The sequence below is a fragment of the Guillardia theta genome, assembly GCF_000315625.1.
Source record: "Guillardia theta CCMP2712 unplaced genomic scaffold GUITHscaffold_6, whole genome shotgun sequence".
Lineage (NCBI taxonomy): Eukaryota > Cryptophyceae > Pyrenomonadales > Geminigeraceae > Guillardia > Guillardia theta.
In genome coordinates, this window is record NW_005434668.1 from 505808 (window position 1) to 517171 (window position 11364).

Below are 11364 nucleotides of genomic sequence, written 5' to 3' on the forward strand. Positions count from 1 at the left end.
TGGCCATACCAGGTAATCACCCCATAGTATAAGATCCCAACCCTTGTATGATCCACATCCAGTGTATCGATCCCTGCCGATCTCCCTTCCCCTCCTTCCCTACTCTACTCTCCCTGCACTCCCTCCTTCCCTACTCTCCTCTCGTTCCCTTTGTCCCTCCTTCACCCTTCCTTGTCTCTCTCGTCTCCCTCCCTCCTCTCCTCTCCTCTTCTTCTCTCCTGTTCTTCTCTCTTCACTCCTCACCTTCTCTCCCTCACCTGCTCCACTTGTATTGATTCATCAGCATCTGGCATACGGCGCTGCTCAGATGTTGTGCGAGAGCGTTGAGAAGGAGGAGGAGGATGCCGAGTGAAGCGCCTGCCACACTTGGCTGAGGATGGAGCACCTTGATGGCGCGGGTTTGCGGAGGATGTTCCCGACGCTGCGGGACGAGCGAGTGCACATGGTACTGCACGGGAACGACCACAGCTTCCTCCTGTGCCAGCCCTGCATGGTCAGCCTGAACCCAGAGAGCGTTCGAGCCCACATGCAGGACGAGAAGGTGGCGTACATCACGAGGAAGTGGTGGCTTGCAATTCCCCGGTCGAAATGCTGGAAGATCAGCTACAGCACGTTCGAGTGGCTGAACGTCCTGCTGTTCGAGGAGCTAGTGCCTCAGTACTCGCGCTACGGTGAAAACTCCATCGCATTCACGGCAAGGAAGGACTGGAACTTGTGCGCTGAGAACAAGCTGGTGATGACGTACGAGGACTTTGTCTACTCCCTTCTCACTCTCGCTGAAAACTTCACCATATCGTCAAGCCATCGAGAGTACTTCGAGTTCCTCGACAACTTGCTGAACAAAATCAAATCGAAGTTTGACAGCAAGGCAGAGGCGCTTGCTTTAGAGCAGGGCAAGATGATCCAAGACAAGTCCAGCTCTCGTCATACAGACAGCGGTGGGAGTGACGACAGTGCGTCTCCCAAGCACACCACTCAGTTTCTCATACAACGAAGACTCGTTCCCAAAGGCCTCGCAGATCTCTCCGAAGGTGACGGTAGCTGAGTCTGCTGCCCTCGTCGCTCACCTGCTGGTGCAGGCGCGAGCGTGACCGACTCGGAGCCCGGCTTCGACTTCATCCATCAGGAATCTGACTACCATGCGGCTGCTCTCATCGATACGCACCAGGTCCTCCCTGCTCCCTGCACCTTGCTCCCTGCTCCCTGCTCCCTGCACCTTGCTCCCTGCACCTTGCTCCCTGCACCTTGTTCCCTGCTCCCTGCTCCTTCCCGTCGCTTGTCTGACGGGACTGCAGGCAATCAAAGACGCTCGCGATCTTTTGAGCGACCTCAGCCCGACCACCGCGAGAAAGGTTCCTCCTAGCGCTCCGCGACGACATGACAAGTTGCAGGCCCTGCACGCTACTCAGCAGAGGAGAGATGGCCGTCATCGGTGAGGCTTGCAAGCTGCTTCTGCTGCTGCTGCTGCTGATGATGATGCTTGCCTGTAGGATGAGCAGATGGTCCTGTCAACCGGCTCTCAGCGCTCGGGTGAGCTTGACCGCAGAGGTCAAAGTTGAGGGTGAGAGGTGCGGCAGATAGAGTCGTCGCCTCTGCAAGTGGAGGTGAAGAAGTTGGAGAACAACTCGAAGAAGACGAGAGGCAGGACGAGCTTCTTGTCTCCGCTGGTCTCATCTCTTGCCTTGCAGGCGAGTCTTCCTCCTTCGAGATCCTTCGGAACTATCGCAAGGACGTGAGTCATGCACGCGAATGCTGCCCTGTGTCTCATGCATGCCAGATCTCCTCCTTCTCGCCCCGGGCAATGGAGGCGACGGAGACGATGAAGCGACTGGTTGGCTTGAGGCTGCTGAAAGACAACATCCTGATCTCAGAGACGATGAACACGTAAGCAGAGGAAGAGGAGGTGGGGGAAGGGCTAGAGGAGCGAGAGGAACGGCTAGAGGAGCGAGAGGAACGGGGAGGCGGAAAGACGGAGAGATGGTGAAGAATCACGAGAGAAGGTGCTTTCAGGTTGCGGAAGTGCATCAGATAGTCATGCGCTGTGATGTTGATGGCAGTGGACGCGAGGAAGAGAGGGAGAGGAGAGGTTGGAAGGAGGAGGGGAAGGAAAAGGAGTTCACCAGAGAAAGATAATGAGGTTGGGGAGGAGAGGTTTTATTCTCGTGTAGCAGGAAGCTCAAGAAGCAGGAGAGAGACAGGAGCATCTCCGAGGCCCTGGCGACGTTGGAGGTGCAGGAGGTGACTGAGCCTAAAGTGGACGTGAATCCTCCGAGGTGAGGGAGGTGAAGAGGGAGGAAGAGGAGGAGGAGGAGGAGGAGGAGGAGGAGGAGGAGGAGGAGGAGGAGCATGACAAATCAGCAGGAGCCATGTCCTCAGCCCCCTGTCCTTTGTGTCCGTCAAGGTTCGCAGCAACATCGTCCGCGGCGTCTCCAAGCCTTCTCCTCGTGCGAGAGAAGAGCAGGCGCCAGCGTCGTGCCGAGAGGAGCACGTCGTCCTCGAGCCCTTCGTCTCCTGCTCCATTCCTCCGCACAGGTCCCCAGGGCGGACGAGCATGGAAAACTTGAAGAGCAGGAGGTCGGAGCCCAGCCCTCGTGCTCAGCTACAGAGAAGTTCACGCCGAGAGAGGAGGGGAGGGGGCGGCTGACGCGGCTGCTGATGATTCGACCGCTGTCAGCGAGGGAGATGGACAGGCGAACGAAACAAATGCATTTCTAGCCTTCACTTCTTCTTCTTCTTCCCATCAAACTTCTTCTCGCTGATCAGCCCTCGCATGCTCCTTCCCTGGCGCCCCGACGTCTCGCCCCTCCCGTACTCTCTCTGCCCTTTTCCCTTCCCTTTTCCCTTCCCCATCCCCATCCCCTGCTCCTTTTCCTTGTCGGCTGGAGTGAAGGTGAAGGTGCGGTTCCCGCTCCCTGAGGTCCTGGACGGCACCAGCTGAGCTTCGGTCTGCGCGTGCTCGAGTCTCTCCGCCATGGTCATCTTCGCTCTCTTCGCTGCCGGAACGTCCGACTTGCTCGCTCCCTTCCGCAGCGCTGCAGCCTCATGACCGCTGCGAACCTGGAGGAAGTCGGTCAGTGAAGGATGGGGAGGGTTGGAGGAGCAAGGAGGAAGGGGAAGAACGAGGGGAGGAGGACTGGGTCACCTCAAACATGGCCAGCTTCTTCTTGCTTCTCTTCCCTGATCCCCGTGTAGACGTGGCTCCCCATCCATCCTCATTCCTCCGGATCTTTCCTGCATAAGAGGGTCAGGGGTATGGAGGGGGCGGGCAAGGAAACGTCAGCGCCGTCCTCGAGTCACCTGCCACGTCCTCTCTCTCTTCATCGCTGGACTCTGACTCGCTTCCAAGACCAGCGATCTCGTCGAAGTGTTCCCCCCCGTCCTCCTCTTCTCTCCTCGCATTCCTCTCCAAGGCGGCTTCGGAGGGGTGCAGCAGCTTGTACTCGTTGCTCTCCTTGTCGATCTGGAATTCAGGCTTCTCGAACAGCGCCTTGAACCTATCGTCCTCCAGCAGCTTGTTCTGCGACGCCAGCTTCTTCTTGTCCGTCGACCGAACTTTCTTCGCTGCCGCCTCGTCCTTCCCTTCCTCCTCCTTGCTCGACATGATCTTCTCCGCCAACTCCCGGTTCACCTTGGGCAGCGGTTCCTTGCGCGCTATCCTCTCCTGCATCTTGTTCTCGACCTTGTCCCTGATCTTCTTCTTCCTGTACTCCTCGTACTCGAACGGATTCATCACAGCCTTGCTCCTCGCGTACAACTGCGCATCGAGGAAGAAGCCGTGCATGTACGCCTTCACCATGTTCGTCCCCACCAGCCCCCCGAGCCCGAGCTGAAGGAGCTCGTCTCGCGTCACGAACTTATAGTCCTCGAACACCTCCTCCCTCCTTGTCTCCTCCAGCTCCTCCGTCAGGCTGTCGAGGAACGAGCACCACTGCGGGGCCGGCCCGAGGGCAGGGACGAAGTAGACATGCATCCTCGGCTGCTCGGTAGCGAACATGAGCAGGCCTGAGTCAGGGCACAGACAGACCTCGTTGATGTCTGCTGGAGGCTCGATGCTCGCGTACAGCTGCCCGTCTCTCTTCCCCCCCTCCCAAACCTTGAGGATCTTGGCGTCAGCTGCCATCAGGTACGACCCCTCCCCTGTGCGGTGGAAGCGAAGGTCCACGATAGGCTGACCGTACTGCTGGTCCTTCACATACAGGGGTCTGCTGCTGCGCAAATCGAAGAGCGCTGTGTATCCTCCGCTCGTTCCAGCCGCCAGGCTCAGCCCGTCCCCGTCGAATCTGATGGCCGAGACGCCTTCGACGCTGGCATCGTCGTCGTCGTCGCGCTGTACCACAGACCCTCTCCTCTCCGCCACCTTTGCCGCCACATCACAAACTCCCACCCTGCTCCGAGCGCGCGGGTCCCAGCATTCTACCGTTCCCGACTCAGTCCCGAAGGCCAGGAGGCCATGCACGTCGCTGCGGTCGACACAGTTGATGGCAGGGGAGAGGACGGAGTAGGGCTTGAGGAAGCGTCCTTGCTCGAGGCTCAGCCTGTACACGTCTGGGCTGCTGCCCACTACGACGAGATCGCAGCTAACGGGGTCATAGCAGAGGTCGCGCCCTACCTTGGGGACCCTCGTCTTGTAGTAGGTGCCAAACTTGGCGTGGAACTCGATGGTGCGATCAGCCTGTTAGCCGTCAGTCGTGGTCATCGTCGTCATCGTCATCATCTTACCTGAAGAAACGCCATCTTAGAGTAGTCATCGGATAGGATTTGGAACTGAACGACTTCACAGTCCATGTGCCGCTCAAACTTCATGCTGAGCTCGGATAGCTCGTAGACCTTCACTTGGGGAGGATAGACTCCCGTTGCTGCCATGAACTTGCCATCCTTGGACAGCCGGAGATGCGAAGAGGCCACATCAAACTCGAGGTCCTGAATCAGCTCAATGCGGCTCTTGTACTCCTCGTCTTTGCGCAGAGATTTCTTCTTCTGTATAACGAGCAAGCAAATTCGCGTGAGCCAGCAGAGTTAGCAGACAACAACCAACCTTCTCAGACAGCCATTGCGGAAGAGTCTTGCCCGAGCTCACGTTGTAGACCTTGATGCCTCTCGACTCGGTCACCTACAGTCTCGTTCAGACGGCAGGAGACAACGAAACCAAGTGGATGAGACCGTTTCTCCCCTCCCTCTTGTTTCTCCCCTCTCTCCTCTTCCTCCTCTTCCTCCTCTCCCTCCCTCCCTCCCTTCCCTCCCCCGTCTTGCCACCTGCATCGGCGCCATAGTGCACTTCACGTGCCGGCGTTCGGATGATGGTGAATGAGCGGGGATGAGGGTTAAATTTGGTAATGAGGGGGATGAGTGAAGATTTCCGAGTGGGGATCAGAGTGGGGATGAGGTCCAGATGAGGTCGGGATGTGGTGGGGATGAGGGGAGTTCGCTCTCTAATGGCGCAGCAAAGCGGTTTGAATCATGCGCGAGGAAGGGAAGCATAAGGGAGGAGGAGGAGGAGGAGGGAGAGAGATCGAAGGAGAGACAGAAAACGAGCAGAGCAGGAAGCTGAGGAGCAGGTAGGGAAGGGATGTCTCCTCTCTCTTGTTCGCTTCCCTACACAAATCACCTCATTTTTACTTCGTGCGAGATCACGACAAACAAGTCGGGACTGATGAAACATCGATAAGGGACTAGAGAAGAAGGAGGAATGCATGGAAAGATGAAGGATAGAAGAGAATCGAACGAGGGTATTTCAATGGCAGGGGGAGAGATTGAGAGGTTGAAAGGAAATCTGAAGGTTGGTCAGCTTCCATGCCGAGGTATTTGAGTGTGTTCCTGTAGATGTCAACAGCTGTTGCTGTGTGAGCGAGAAGGGTATGATGATCTGGTGTGGGCAGTTGAGAGGAGTGTGAGAACCTGAGGGGGGCTCGAGCGTCTTGCTGAGTTTCGAGGGATCAAAGGTCGTGAGAACTGTTTCATTGCTGCCCGCTCGCTGAGTCGACATGATCATCGTAGAGGAGAGGACGTAGATAATGACCAAGATGTGCCTCGATACCTGCGAAGACATGAGCGATTCGCTTATACCTGACTATCTCATGGAGCTCGACAAGGAGAGGTAAAGTGAACCCCTGGCCCCAGTGATCGTGTTTGAATCCATACCAGCAACTCAGAGTACCTGCGCAATCTTGTACATTTTTCCCCCCAAAATGAAGAAGCAGATACGAAGGATCTTGACAAGCAGCAGGTGACCTCGGTCGCTTCTCCTGCTCTTCAATGACTGACCCGGGCCTCCTTGAGACTCAGGACGGAAAGCCCGAGGAGGAGGAGCTTGCGTCGGCTCCTGCCGCACGTGCGATGAAGAAGCACGAGGCCGTGAGGCATGATCTCCGAGAACGCAGGACAGTACAAAGATGGAAGATGTACGTGAGCAGCTGCAACCCGAAGCGAGAGATCTTCTGGGGGAGTCAGGAGGCGTTCAGCGAGGTTAGCCAGAAGGAGCTGCGAGAGTCAGAGAAAGTCTCAGAGAAGACGAAGAAGGCCAATGAATCAACGTCATGCTCCCACATGTCGTCAGGCCTCCCGTCAGACTTGTGGACGATCGCGAGGTTCTTGAACGAGATGAGAACAGCTTCTCTCCTGTTGGGCTTGACCTGCAAACTCTTCGACAAAAGCTGCTACTCCTCTAAGCTCCCGACCAAGGGTAGCAAGTCTCCTGCGCCCAGTCAACGCAAGAGAGCAGCTCAATTCTCCTCAGAGGAGCATCTGTCCTCAGAAAGGAACCTCGTCGCTCTCATGGAGCAAAGCAAGGCCTTGCAAGATCTGGTGCAGGAGAATTCTTTATCGGATGGCAGCATCCTCCGCTTGACAGGCTCAGGCATGTCACAGCACGTGAGGATTATGCAGCGAGGGAGGAGCATCGAGATCGTGGGCGGAATGACCCAGCCGTTCGTTAACTTGAATCGTCTGTTACGGGAGGTCTTCCATACAGAGTTGTCACCATGTGTAGCTCTCACGATGCTAGAGTACAAGAATGCCAGCAGCAACCGGTGGCAGAAGGTGCTGGACATACCCAAGATTCGAAAGTCCTTGTCTTCGCATCAGTACAACCTTCTCGTCCAATCTGCTCAATCGTTCAAGGTTGAGAATGGTAAGTCGAGGAGAAGGCGAACAGGGCAGGACGCATAACAGGTTGTTTGCTTTCCTGCAGGAGGTTTTCGGTCCTATCATGATGCTGCTGAACTTGTCCGATCGTTGGAGCTCAAGGATCGTCGACAGGTCTCCTCCCCTGGGCAATTAGCCATGTGTTCATTCGTTTACCTGCAGTGGACGTGCTGGGCTGAATCGCCAGCTCGCCCCCTTAACATCCCTTCAAGGCCTTGGGAGGCAGGCTGACGAATCGAGTGGAGGGAGGATGATGTTGAGTTGCAGGTTTACCAAGACAGCTGGACTTCTCTCGGAGAGTTCCTGGGTTAGAAAGAGAGAGGGCGGAGGCGGGTGCTCAATCGTTGTCAGGCGTCAAAGCTGCGCCGAGGAAGAGAAGGGTGCCCTGCGCACATGATGGCAGCAGGAGCAAGTTTCAATGTGCAGACGGTAGAGTGAAGAAATCCAGCAGCAAGATGATGCGCTCGATACAAGGTGAGGGCGGGGGAGGAGGAGGTGAATGCATGATTGGGATGTGTCTGTGCAGGAGATCTCCAGGATTTTCACAGCAGTCTGGACCAGCTGTCTGTCGGGCTTGCAGGTTAGGAGACATGATCCAGCTTCGTCACTTAAGGACTGTCGACAGGCGTGCACAACAGGTTGCTGACACACATCGATTCTCTTGTAGAAGTAGTCAAGCAAGAGTGAACCTGTTAAAAGCTCCCTCATCTCGTGCTCTCCTTTTCCTTCGTCTTGTACTTCCCTACCGCTGGCACCTCTTCCTCCTCTGCTTCTGGCATGAGTTCAATCATCGAACAACTCATCCTCCACTCACCCGTGTTGCTCTTCTCTTCTGCTTCCTCTGACGGACCAGGAGGCCCCGGAGGCCCTGGTGGCCCCTCGTGGATGGACACTCCCGGAGGACCTGAGTGCAGATGTGAGAGGACAGGCGGAGGGAGGAGGGAGGAGGGAGGAGGGAGGAGGGAGGAGGGAGGAGGGAGGAGGGAGGAGGGAGGAGGGAGGAGGGAGGAGGGAAGTCCAGGACCTTGACGGCCGGGAGGACCAGGATAGCCCGGAGGTCCTGGACGAGCCCCGAGAGCAGCTTCGGTCATGAGGTACTGCAAGCGGGAGCAGGTCAGCCACGTCTTCTCCTTCTCTGCTCCTCTCTCTGTCAACCTGGTTGGCAGTCAGAAGCTCGTCGACGTCCTTCGTAAGGGCATGAATGGCCGACTCGTCCGCCACCAGCCTCTTAGTTAACTGCGCGGCCCGTCACCGGCAACTTCTCACGACTCCCTCCAGCTCCTCCACCTGAGCTCGATCCAGCTGGGGCGGGCTCTGAATGACCTGCCCCCGCGAGTCGTAGATCGGCTGTACCGCGATGGGCGATGCCATGTCGCTGTGTGAGAACACTCCCTTGCGGATGTAGTCCTCCATGGCGCTCGACGAGAACCGTGATCCTGCCAACGAAGCGTCAAGAGCCTCACCATGCCGGGCAGCGACGAGAACCTTGAGGCGTTGGCGATGTTTTAGCCCTGGCATGCTTGAGTAGAGCAGGCACTGCAGACTGAAAACGTGTAAGACAGGAAGCAAGAAATGTCCAACATCTCACCTCCGACCAGACAGGCATGGCACTTCCTTGCCCGGGAGCAGCGACACCGGCTGTGATGGCAGAGGCGATCCAAGCCTGACAGAAGAGCCTGAGGAGCAGCAAACATCCACCTGCTCATGCCACCTGTCGCTTCTGTGGGCTTGGCATCACCCCGAATGCTATCGGCGTGCCTCCTGGGTTACCACGAGCGTGAGAATGAATGAGACAGAAAAGGAGAGAGAGCAGACCAGCGACAGCCGGATGCGCCAGGGGTAGGCCGACCGAGTTGATGTCGAATGGACCCGATGCCCCTCCATTCCCCTGCACTGGCCTGGTGTAGCCCTTGCCGATTCCAGCCACACCTGAGTAAGGGAGCGGAGCGCAACGGCTGGAATAAACAACAGCTCCTCCACCAGCGTTACACGGCACAGTGACCGGGGGATGGATGAAAGGACGCGGAGGAGCGCAAGGAGCTCCCGCGCATAGTTGGCTTGAGCGAGCAGACCTGACATGGCGACCGGCAGCCTCGAGGTCGCCATGGTTGTTGGATTCTGTGGTCAGGTCCTGCCAGCCTTCCTTCTCTTGCTGGTCTGCCGCATCAACTGCCGCCGTGTGGAGGAGGAGGCAGAGCAGAAGCGACGCGGAGAGGAGAAGAGCTGGAGGGAGGAGGCGCGGGCTGGAGGAGACTACGAGCCGCTTGCCTACCATCCCACAGGCATGAAAAGCGAAGGGAAGCGAAGAGTTGGGTGGGACGGTTATGACGGTTATTAAAAACGGAGTTATGAACGCCTTAATAACGGATAGATAACTGCCGTGACGGATTTAGCGGGCGGCCATGTTCGCGCTGCTAATCCCGATGGCGCGGTGGGAGGAGAGCGACCTTGACAGGCACATGCTCTCCTACTGTGTGAGCTTGGAGAACACTCCCTTCCAGCAGAGAGAGTGCATCGTGAAGGGCAAGAACATGAATGTCAACGAGCGGAAGAGGTACGTCAGGTGGTTGTCGAACCAGAACGTGGACGTGTTGTGAATGCTCGCCATGCTGCTATGTCGCTGTGCGCAAGGAGGGCAGGGCAATGATCTCGAGGAAGGGGCCGATCAGGACAAGATGTACAATTTTATTGCGAGTATGTGTGAGTCCAACACGACCAAGAGTTATGCCTCTTCGCCTTCAGAACGGGGCGACAGAGCTTCCTGTAACACAACGTTCAGGGGCCATGCTTTGGTCGCACAGCAAGGCCTGTTCACACGGCACACTCGCATACCTGCTTCGTACCCTGAACGTCTGCTGCGAGGAAATTAGGTACCCCTTCTTGAATTCGGAATCTGGACAACACGGAGATCAGGATGGTTCGAGAGGGTGGCAGCGAGGGGAAAATCTTTGCACATCATCTTCTTGGGTGATAAAACGGACCTTCTCTGTGTTGCAGGACAGACGAGCTGCCCCTCCATGACTTCTGTTTCGAATAAAGCTCTATGAAGCGCTCGGAACATGTGGACGTCGCCGTCGTTGCAGGCGCTGCTGCAGTGAGGTCGCGCCATGCATCACACAAGGCTAACACCTGATCACTTCCGCCATGTCTTGTGGAAACTGGCGCTCAAGGCCGATCGATTCCTCCCCACCGACTGCCTGCAGGGCATCCAAGAACACCTGCGGAGCAGCATGTAACCCTTCATCCTTCCTCTGCCTCCGCCGCCGCCCCTCCACACCTTCCAGTTCAATCTCTCCAGCAGCGAGATGATTGTGTCTTGATCCACCTTGCTCGGCCTGATCTCTGCTCGCTCCACTTCGAGAGCCAGCGGGTATCTCTGCGTTCAGAGCAGCGTCAGGGCTGGCCTTGCGGCAGGAGCGCTGGCTGCACCTGCTGCTTGGTCAGACCAGGCACCGGCGACGCGAGGAGGTTGTGGGTGAAGAGTTTCATTCCTCCTCGCAAGCGGAGCAGAGATGCCTTGCTGTCAGAGGAAGCCTCGCTGACGCTGGGCCCCGCTTCTCCGGGCCAGCTGCACAACACGGCGAACAGAACCAGCAGCGAGGCGCCGCGACTTGACATGTGAGGAGACAAGAGGAGAACGGGCAAGTGAGCAAGGATGGGGGCGATTGTGGTCTTTGTTGGAAACAGGAAGGACAAGGTAACACAAGGGAGTGAAGGAAGTGGGAGTAGCCGATAGCACGAGGAAGACTGGGCAGAGGAAGGAAGCGGGGGAGTTGGAGGAGAACTGGAATTAAGAGGATAGGGATAAAGATTTCAAGGAACAGCAGAGAACAGGGAGGTGAAGGATGAGGAGGAGGATCTAGGCAATTAGAAAGTTGCTAGTGTCGATCGAGAAGGGAGGCAATAGGGAGCAAGAAGGAAGGGAAGAGGGAGGGAGGGAGGAGGGTTGGGGGATGGGGAGAGGATGGAAGGAAATTGGATGTTGATTAAGTGGAGGATGATGATTGAGTGGAGATGAAATAGCAGCAGAGGAGGAGAGGAGTGGATGACGACGAGGATCGTGAGGATCAGGATCGAGCGAGTGTTGATCCAAGGCGGTACAAGGAAGAGTGGGCGTTGGAGCGGGAGGAGCGAGAGGAGCGGGAAGTCTAAGAGTCGGAACAGGGGCAGGGGCAGGGGCAGGGGCAGGGGCAGGGGCAGGGGCAGGGGCAGGGGCAGGGGCAG

The 11364-nt window shown here is 57.0% G+C and overlaps 5 protein-coding genes across 5 annotated transcripts; 2 read left to right on the forward strand and 3 right to left on the reverse strand.

Moving 5' to 3' along the window:
• Positions 1-376: 376 nt before the first annotated feature.
• On the forward strand, positions 377-2277 carry GUITHDRAFT_100987 (hypothetical protein; the record flags this gene model as incomplete). The annotated part of the gene is made up of 8 exons (XM_005840205.1): positions 377-1031; positions 1080-1168; positions 1296-1352; positions 1392-1432; positions 1491-1561; positions 1689-1732; positions 1778-1884; positions 2172-2277. The coding sequence occupies 8 exons, from the start codon at positions 377-379 to the stop codon at positions 2275-2277; spliced, it is 1170 nt and encodes a 389-aa protein (XP_005840262.1).
• Positions 2278-3244: 967 nt separating this feature from the next.
• On the reverse strand, positions 3245-5110 carry GUITHDRAFT_64390 (hypothetical protein; the record flags this gene model as incomplete). Its single annotated transcript, XM_005840206.1, has 3 exons — positions 3245-4672; positions 4720-4977; positions 5036-5110. Coding segments are annotated over 3 exons (1761 nt in total), but the record flags the coding sequence as incomplete, so codon positions are not given.
• A 901-nt stretch (positions 5111-6011) lies between these two features.
• GUITHDRAFT_160999 (hypothetical protein) lies at positions 6012-7718 on the forward strand (the record flags this gene model as incomplete). The annotated part of the gene is made up of 8 exons (XM_005840207.1): positions 6012-6094; positions 6142-6223; positions 6283-7126; positions 7187-7254; positions 7303-7362; positions 7408-7447; positions 7492-7614; positions 7667-7718. Coding segments are annotated over 8 exons (1350 nt in total), but the record flags the coding sequence as incomplete, so codon positions are not given.
• A 126-nt stretch (positions 7719-7844) lies between these two features.
• Positions 7845-9246, reverse strand: GUITHDRAFT_100990 (hypothetical protein; the record flags this gene model as incomplete). The annotated part of the gene is made up of 10 exons (XM_005840208.1): positions 7845-7912; positions 7955-8044; positions 8183-8237; positions 8296-8376; positions 8428-8576; positions 8626-8683; positions 8729-8803; positions 8852-8901; positions 8956-9069; positions 9213-9246. 10 exons carry the CDS (start codon positions 9244-9246, stop codon positions 7845-7847), a joined length of 774 nt encoding a protein of 257 aa, XP_005840265.1.
• Positions 9247-9529: 283 nt separating this feature from the next.
• Positions 9530-10758, reverse strand: GUITHDRAFT_161000 (hypothetical protein; the record flags this gene model as incomplete). Its single annotated transcript, XM_005840209.1, has 6 exons — positions 9530-9901; positions 9973-10033; positions 10122-10229; positions 10270-10358; positions 10418-10516; positions 10570-10758. 6 exons carry the CDS (start codon positions 10756-10758, stop codon positions 9863-9865), a joined length of 585 nt encoding a protein of 194 aa, XP_005840266.1. The 3' UTR covers positions 9530-9862.
• Between the last annotated feature and the right edge of the window lie 606 nt (positions 10759-11364).